The sequence below is a fragment of the Hetaerina americana genome, unplaced genomic scaffold, assembly GCF_022747635.1.
Source record: "Hetaerina americana unplaced genomic scaffold, ioHetAmer1.1.p SCAF_15, whole genome shotgun sequence".
In the NCBI taxonomy this organism is placed as follows: domain Eukaryota; kingdom Metazoa; phylum Arthropoda; class Insecta; order Odonata; family Calopterygidae; genus Hetaerina; species Hetaerina americana.
This window is the reverse complement of record NW_027286625.1, coordinates 3,673,039-3,682,026: the sequence shown is the minus strand read 5'-3', so window position 1 is coordinate 3,682,026 and position 8,988 is coordinate 3,673,039. Positions and strand designations below refer to the sequence as shown.

General features: G+C 37.5%; 2 protein-coding genes across 6 annotated transcripts in view; one reads left to right on the top strand and one right to left on the bottom strand.

Annotated features, from left to right (window-relative positions):
• Window positions 1-235: 235 nt before the first annotated feature.
• On the bottom strand, window positions 236-2,199 carry PCNA (Proliferating cell nuclear antigen). The gene is made up of 5 exons (XM_071583897.1): window positions 1,859-2,199; window positions 1,623-1,788; window positions 1,402-1,546; window positions 1,113-1,252; window positions 236-1,002 (listed from the first exon to the last, which is right to left on the bottom strand). The coding sequence occupies exons 1-5, from the start codon at window positions 2,077-2,079 to the stop codon at window positions 889-891; spliced, it is 786 nt and encodes a 261-aa protein (XP_071439998.1). The 5' UTR covers window positions 2,080-2,199; the 3' UTR covers window positions 236-888.
• A 730-nt stretch (window positions 2,200-2,929) lies between these two features.
• Window positions 2,930-8,988, top strand: part of Ogdh (oxoglutarate dehydrogenase Nc73EF) — a 121,127-nt gene continuing 115,068 nt past the window's right edge. For 3 of the 5 annotated variants that reach the window (XM_071583782.1, XM_071583778.1, XM_071583781.1), the window contains exons 1-3: window positions 2,930-3,101; window positions 3,194-3,286; window positions 3,612-3,862. In XM_071583782.1, coding sequence (XP_071439883.1) covers window positions 3,617-3,862 — 246 coding nt within the window. In that variant the 5' untranslated portion in view covers window positions 2,930-3,101; window positions 3,194-3,286; window positions 3,612-3,616. Of the gene's footprint in view, window positions 3,102-3,193; window positions 3,287-3,390; window positions 3,511-3,611; window positions 3,863-8,988 lie in introns of those variants that run through there. The other 2 variants (XM_071583780.1, XM_071583779.1) reach the window with 2 other exon arrangements.

The following is an 8,988-nucleotide window of genomic DNA, read 5'->3' as shown; positions in this document are numbered from 1 at the left end:
GACTCTGTACTAATCAGGGATATTAGTGGCTCAGTGCTATAATGAACGAGTTGGGTTATGGAAGGAAAAAAGGTCTCAACATTGGAAAATAAGACCACCTGGATGAAATGACTTAAGTAAGCCCATTAGTAATCCAATTTGCAAACCTTATTTGCAGCTACACTTACGTTCTTCAGTTAATAAGAACACAGTTTTCACTTCAGTACAATAAAGTGAATTTGTTTAGTTTATTTTTATCATAAAATGCTACCTTCCAAGGTACAATTAAATTACTGGACTTTAAAATTATACATTACAAAAATACCTCCAGGGAACTAGGATGTCGAACTCGCAAATGAATGCTAGATTCAATTACATTCAAATGAGAACCCTTTTGGCCTGCATGACAATTCTGTCAACACCCTAGACCACCTCAGACGACACCAATGTACCTGAAAGTAGTTCTTCAAGATTTCTTCAGACATCCAAACGTCTAGCCTATGCACAAGGGTCTGTCGTATGCGCATATGTGCTGTTCAGCTGATGATTGCGGGATCAGATACACACAATACCTCAGCGCACCCAGCTGAATCTTCAGTGCACAAAATCTCAGAAAGCCATATAAAGCATAGGTCAATGACTCAAATCTTATATTTGAAAGTCATGCAGCATGATGCCTTAATTATGCTAACTCTTTCCTCCCGTCAATTTAAACAACCTCATTATCAAGAGCCAGGGTTCACAGAAAAAACGATACTTATTAATATAATACTTTAATTGCTGAATATAAAAGGGGAAAATGCCTCTATGGTACAAATCGAGTAAAAAATATTATTAATAAAACTTGGGATCTACATCACAAGTGAGATTGATAGCTTTGAACATTCGAGAATATTTTACTCTCAAGATTTAGTTCCCATCTTCATCTTCTATTTTTGGAGCGAGGTAGTAGCGAATATGTCCGATGTCACCTATTCTGTACTCGACAACTAATGGGACATCCGATGACATCGACAGCTGAACCTAATGAGAAAAAATATATCTGGATACAATACTGTCAACAGAAATCTTTCTCATGATGCTTAAAGAGTTATTCATAAGGTTTTGCTTCAGATAATAATTTTAGCTCTTACCACAGGTGAGAGTGGGGTAGCTTTCGTGAACGAGTTGAGATAACGGCATGCAAATGTCAAAGTGACTGGTTCCTGCATATCGATTGTTACAGCTTCCTCTTCCTTGTCAGCATTGGCCGTCTGGGCAAGCTTAACATTGGCTGAAATATGAACACATGCATTCATAATTTGAACAAAAAATGTTCACCAAGATATTTCAATTACAATTAACAAGGGAATGGCTTCTTGTATATAAGAATTGATGTGGGTAATTCAAGGAATGAAAAGCATTCATGAAAATTAACCTTACCGGCGCCGATATCCCCAGCAGCGGAAAACTTCACTCCCTCCTTGGTACAGGCAATGACTACTGATTCTCCGAACTGGCTTAAATCGCGGCATATTCTAGCGAATTCCCCGGATGGCATTTTAATAACACAAGCATAATCCGTTTCCTATTGGATACAAAATGAATTTTATGACGTAGCCTATATTGGAGTAATTAAAAAACCATATAAGATAGTAACATACCGGGATGCCCAAATGCTCCTGGTCCAAATTCATCAGTTTCATCTCATAATCAGAAACCTTCTCTTGATTTGGGGATTCAAAAACGAAGGTCACCGAGTCGGCATTGTCCTGTGCCTTCATTGTAACAATATCGTCGTTTCCGGCACATTTTAGGATCTTCGACATACTGCAAATTAGTCATAGTAAGTACATTTCGCTAGTGATAAGGGCTTACACGATGAATTATTGCTACTTACCTTGTCAGATTCATTCCCATTGACAAGTTTCTGTCACATCTAAACTTATCAAAGCCGTCACTTCGCAAATTCATTGACACCAAACTAACGTGTGAATTGTCCATTGCCTGTAACTGTATGCCTGAATCCGAGCAATCAAATGTGGCTTCATTTAATAGGTCTTTGATGGCTTCCAAAACTTTCTTCAGAATAGAACTTTGAACTAAACGTGCCTCGAACATTTTTGTAGGTATAAATTGCTTCTAAGCAGAAAATAATACTTTAAAAAGCAGGATACGCTCACCACAAATTGGCACACGAGCACACCAAATACTCACTGAGCGCGGGAAGAACAACTAGATGACGATTGGTGGAAACGGGCGGGAAATGTTCAAAGCAAGACTTTCCCTATTGGCTAACTTTATATAATAAATGCATATTCCAAATATATGAAAAGTTTTCAATTTCATGGTAATAGAGCAATTTTACAAAATTCGTTAATATTATGAGTTTTAATGGACCAAAATAAAGGCGAAAAGAAATAATATTCGAGTTCGACCATTCCACGTAATGATGAAAAATGTCGCAAAGATGAAATCGCTCTTTAAAAATTTATAAATCTACATTTAAAAATATAGTTAGTAATTTTAAGAAGCTACTTTTACTTATAAAGCATTATTACCGATTTTTATAGTTAGTGTTTTGACATAAATTTACGAGGCTATATTATAAGTTCATTCTTAAACTAATCAAAATAGTTGAATTTAAAAAAATGCAATTTCTCCTTATAATGTTATTTCATAATGTATTGATTTCTTAATTATTTTTAATATTAAGAAAAAGTGGCAGAAGCATGGCTGGGTCATGGACGAGTGGAATACGTCTTGGAAATATATGATGAGAATTATCATCAGCGTGTTATTTAAAAGTTCCTGAAATAAAATTTAAGTATCATACCATTAGCCATTGCTCATATATGTTTTGTATAAACGGTAATATATATTATCACATATTGCTGCGGCAATTTTCAGCCCTCTATGTTAGGATTACAAAAGCTACCAAAAACAAATGCTGTCTACTCCAGTCCTCATCACTCGGGGTTGAACCGTAGGATAAAGACCATAACATCATCCCATGACGTGACATTCAGTGATTAAACAGCATTATTATCTGACTGCAACCCTGGGGAAATCTTTCAGTTTATTTGCAGAATCAAGAAACAAAATTACTTGTTCGTCACAAAGTAATGAGTAACAAATAACTGGTATATTCACCTGAATGTTGTCTATATATATTAACCTACATTCCATCTTGCGGAGTTTGATATTAATCACTTTGTTATTGTCCTTTATCCAGGTTGTTTAAAACTTAACTTCGTGCATGCGCCATTGTAAACTCCTTTAAATAGTGTACTTACGATTCCTACGTACGGATTAACAAACCTTGCAGGTAATTATTTATGCCGCCTGAATTGGTTATTGTTTATAATTAAGTTAAGTAACAGTGTTACTGAGGTTGGTAACACGTGTGAGAAAGCGATATGTGGTTCGGAATCACAACTTGGCATTCTGTCAGCTGCTGACGTTATAAATAGTTAAAGAGGACGAAAGAATAAAGGGCAGATACTGCGTGTGAATGTTGTAGAGGGAGGTGTGGGACTGAACTGGTAGCTGGTAATGTTCAAAGAATTCATCCATTAATTCCGTTCTTTTCTGAAAGGTTGCATTTTACATAACTATCAGGTGTTAATAGATTTTTATTTTGTGTTTCCCAGCGAAAATGCATCGAGCAAGGATAGTATTGAAACAAATTGTGCCTTTAAAACCACATTTGGGACTCGATCGTCTTGCACCATGGTGCTATCCTGCGGAAGGAGCAGTAGCATGTCTATGGGGATCGCAACGGAACCAGAAAAGGCATTATAATGCACCAGTGGCCACCGAACCATTCCTTAATGGGAGTTCATCAGCATACGTTGAGGAAATGTACAATGCTTGGCTGAGGGATCCGAAGAGTGTACATGTGGTAAGTTGAGAAAAGTAATTAATTGTGTGTTATTTAGACTACTTCCGATGATTATGTTCATCAAGTCGCCCAGATGTCTAAATTCTATTGCCCACAAATTCCAGGAACGTAGTTTACTTTGGTTTAGCATACTCTTGTATTCCTAACCAGATAATTTGGAAATGATATTGTATTCTTATGAGGAGCATCACTTTGAATGCCGAATTCCACTATTTTAAGTATTGAGTGGTAATAATACTCTGAATGATATCATATACTGACGAATCAGTTATATCTTCTAAATTTTTGTTAATTCTCATTATTTTGGCAGTTCATTATATCTCATGTACAAATTTATCAAAAAGACTATAAGATAGTCATTCATAATAGTCATAACACGTTACAATGCTCTATTTTTGTTTCAATGTTTGCTATTAATATGCACGTATGAATTGTCATGCCCAGGCTACTTTTTATACCTTAAGGTGTATTTATGTTGCCCCTTAATAATATAGGTATGACATTAGTGAATTTCTTCATGTTTACTTATTCTCGGTAGTGAAATATTCGAGCGCGCGTGATTGTTAAATCCGTCAAATGAAATGAATTGCTAGTTAAGCTGCACCAGGTGACCAAATGCCCAGGTTTACTATGGACGGATTTCCTTCGACTTTTCCTGTGTATTTTGTAATGTTGAGTGTGTTCGTCACGCATTGAACTTTTTCCCCAGATGGAAATGCGTAGTTATTAATTCCCCGGCAAAGGTGTCGGGGGTTACATATTTCGTGTCGGTTCACAGGTTCCCGTGGCGTTGTCATAGACATTTTCACTCTCTAGTAGAAACCCGGAAGAATTGGATATGTATTTGGTTTTTCCGTTCAATAAATGGTATCGGATCTAAACAAGTATTGCAAATATTTTATTTGCTTTCTCACAGCAGGGGAGACTTCCTTGTGTTTTACTTCCCCATGTTAACATATGTCAATTCTTCTCGAATGTGGTGTTTTAACTGTAGTGAGTAGTGCCATGTTACAATTTCTATGGAAATTGAAGCGAAAGTTTTAATTTACAATCACTGGTGTAATATATTTCTGTCATCTGTTGATTTGGTTTTGCTAGTAAGGCGCTATGTCAGAATAAGTCTGGAAGTATCCATAGATATCGACTCGACAAGTGAAAGTGGATGTTGTTCTCCAGTAGTTTCGAAAAATAACCGCATTCCTTCCGGTCGCAATATTTGCTAGTATTCGAGTCGGAAGTGCCAATGGTACTCGAACTTGTTGGGGTGGGACCATCCATCACAAGGAAGTTGGGAGGTGAAATATATAGGTCACGGTGGGCTGTTATCGAACGGCAGCGAAAACCATCGCAAAATGCACTGTCGCATTGCGGAGTGCATTTGATACATTAAAATTGCAATTGTTGTTAGAGGTAATACATTTCAGTATGTTAACTGAAGTACGAATGACATCGATAAAATACTGGTGAGGTGTTCGAATGAATCTCTTTTGGTATGTTTGTCCCCTCATTGTATTTTAAATTACAATAATTACTGGGGGTCGCATGCTCTGTGATACTTCCGCTGCACAAAGAAAAGTAAATCATTTATTATGTACCCAATGCTCCTTACTTCGTGTCATATTATGCTAAGCATTCTTGAGCATTTTCAACATTATTGAGATTTTTCCATTGCCTTCTCTAAACGTGAATCTCTCTGTTAGTTGTTATTACTTATATAATTCCTGTTCATATCACGCATGTACGAGTTACAGAGCGTATCTTTGGACTCAGGGGGATGATTAAAAATTTTATTCAGTATTTTCACCAGTAGTAGATGCCTCCTTCAATTGAAGTATTGTACGAATCGTATTTCCCTGGGTGGGCGAAATATTTTTCCAAATTTTATTTCGATTGGATTTTTTCTACTCCTTTCCGACTACCATTATTAAGCCAATCATTAGTTATGCATAAATACCCACAACAAATTTTATTTCAATTTCTTCAAGCTTTGTGCAGGGATAATATTTTTCTGTGCCGCGCCCCAGTTCATTTACTGTATTCTTGTTATAATCATGAGCGCTAATAAATATATATTTTTAAAGATGTAGATCGTATCAAATCGAAATATTGAAAAGTTAACTGTGCGGAACTCGAAAGAATATTAGTAATTATTCTGCATTTTTTCCACGTCTTTTAGACTGTTCACTGCAGATTAGAAAATCTCTTCACGGTCCTCGAGTATAAAAAAACCCACAAAACCTTGAAAAAACTAATCATTTGTTTGCCATCGCCATTTATTTTAGTTTCCAGTTTTTGCTACAAGGTGTCTTTACCAGGGAAAGAAAGTTAACATTGTATTGCTTTTCAGCGAAAGTAAGTTTTCTTAAAAAATATTTGGGTGGATGGACTGGAAAATGAGTCGCGATGATATTACTTGGTTAATGATAAAAAAGTATCGGCTCGTTTGCAAAAACGGATTGCCCAGTATCACTTGTGTCTCAATCGATCATTCTTCTTTTTCAAAGATTTTCGGCAGTACCTGAAAACACTTTCCCATCCATAACTGTTTATACGAATATCCGGGTAATTTAGTTTAAAAATTGGAGTGCTGTGCTTGACGATGAAGTTTTATATGCCTCGAATTAAAAATATTACACGTTTTTCTCTTCCCTGATATGCGTCACGTGATGTCATAATCATAGCCATAAGGTACATGGTGTTATGATATATATTATTTTAATAACACGGCTTTTCTACGCCCTTATTAATTTTATTTTAAGTTTATTGAAACCAGAAGATGGATTTCTTTGCAACAATTTAGAGTGTAAAAATCATTTGCCTTGACCGGGATTCGAACCCGGATCCCTCAATGTCCAGCCGAATGCTTTAGCCAGTTAAACTATCGAGGCGTCCTTAAATTCTGAAATTTTGGGGGCTTTAAAGGAACAAGATGTTGCGACGAAATACCCTACATACAGTCACAGGCATTCGTAGTCGTCCGCGACGCGCCACAGTCCACGAGGTTAAAACCAACTTTTAACTTCTTTGGAATGGAATTTCTTGTCAGCAATAGGTATTACTTGCTAAGAATGCTCGCCTAAATCCTGTAGGACGCAATAAGTGTATAAAAATCTTCGCTTGATAGGGGCCTAGTTCACTAACCTTTGCTGTAGTCCTGTTTTAGGAGGATATGGCATTAATTGACCCCGTATCATCTGGAGGAATCAACCAGGACCATCTATTCAACCACCAAATTAGCATTCGGTTTTAGTATTGAGTCATCAGTCCCCATTATGTTGAGATACTCTAGCCGTTTGCTAACCTAATATGGCTATTATAATAAATATCACGTCAACGCTGACTGAACTATTTAACGTCGTCGCGTCACGAACCGTTCTAGAGTGGTTACCTTGCTCGTAACAAGTTTGCCGCTGGTAACTTATTCCCTCTGTAGGGCGTAGGCATAGTATCTCCGTCAGCCCCGACGAGTGAATTCGGACATTTGGACTGAAGGAAATGTGTGCCTGCCGTAGCCGACACATGCATTCATTAAACGAAGAGGTTTCGGTACTGTGCTCATTCACGCCTACGCCTTGGCGGATCCTCCAATGCGAACAGGTCCAGGTTCAAGCGTGGATGCGGTTTGCGGAAGGCCTAATTTGACTCAGTCCCCGAAGTGCAAAGTGGCCTGGTTGGGTGGGGTGGCGTCAAGGGATCTAAGAATTTTATTGCCTTCGGTGGTTAGTTATCATGTCAGTGGCGTAACTTCATTGCTTCTGTGTGAACGGGGATTCTAATGGAAATTTATTGGGGAAATATGATTACGGATCCCTTTCACAATTCACATTGGTCATCGTTGGAAGTGCTCCCCCTTGCAAAAAATCACAGAAAATAAAGATCCGGTGATGGTAATTGTGGAAATCGCCGGTCTACCTTTCGTAATTTGTTGAATGGTGGAGTGCATATGCTTAAAAAAAGAAATCCATGCACCTTTTTAATTTGGGGAGGTTGCTGTTATTTTCCTATCTCCGTAATTCATGAATAGGTCGCCGTCCTCGTATACTTATTACCACGTGGTCGCCGTAATTGCTTAGCGTCATCCCAGGTACATCAATAAATGCATCATATTCATTTTTTACTAGGGCATTGCGGGTCCTGTGCGACGGACCGAGTGTCGCATGTGCGTCCATCGAGAGGCTGGAATCCCCCAAACACTTTCGGGAAGCAGACGTCTGTCTTGTATGCGGTCATATGATGCAGGGTCTTATGATCTTATTATTTATCAAGAACGCGAGAGAAAATTGCTGAGCATTCCAACGGGGAAGGAATGTTTTTAAAACATTTACCCAAAAAATCCGATGCAATTAGTGATTGCGAATGAAACTTTTATTTGCTTTAAAAGAATGCTACCGTGAGATGCTGATGTGGATGATTTTAAACGATTTCGCATTCGTTTCATTCTTCAACTTTTTCTTTAATTTTTCTCTTTCATTTCATGTTTAATGTCAATATTCGCCGTTTTCACCTCCTTCTTAAAATGTACATTTATGCTGTTTTTATTGAATGGAAAAAAAACGATCTTCTAGCTCTCCCAACTTCAATTTTTATGGTATTCCATTGGATGTAGTTGAGTGGAGAATATGTGATCGGCGATATTAAATAGGATTGGTTCCTTAAAATAAATCGTGTCCAAGCATTTGCGTGCCTCAGCCATGCTTGAGTCAGCTTAACGCGTTGGTAATAATCAATTGAAAATGTTCATAATTGCCCAAAATAAAATATTTTTGATACTTGACTTCCTTGCCTGCTTGTTTTAAATTTGAAGTTTATTTCATATGACTTCAATTTTTTATGGTTCCTCAAAATCGCCGCAAATGAAAAAATTGCAGTCATAGAAGGGAGAAGGCTGTTGAGAGAAATTCGAAGTGCGCAGAGGTAAAAAGTGTACGGTTGATTTCAAGTGGACGTTAAAGGTCGTGTAAAGACAAAATGAATGTTGGGTGGGAGCGGCGGTTGAGGAGAAAAGGTCACTCATATCGGAAGCCATGGAGGGAGTTGGGGAAATTATGTGGAGATCGGTAATTGTTAATATAATGTTAAATGTTTGGGTGTTTGGTGCATTTTATAAATCAAATCCAGAATCCTAG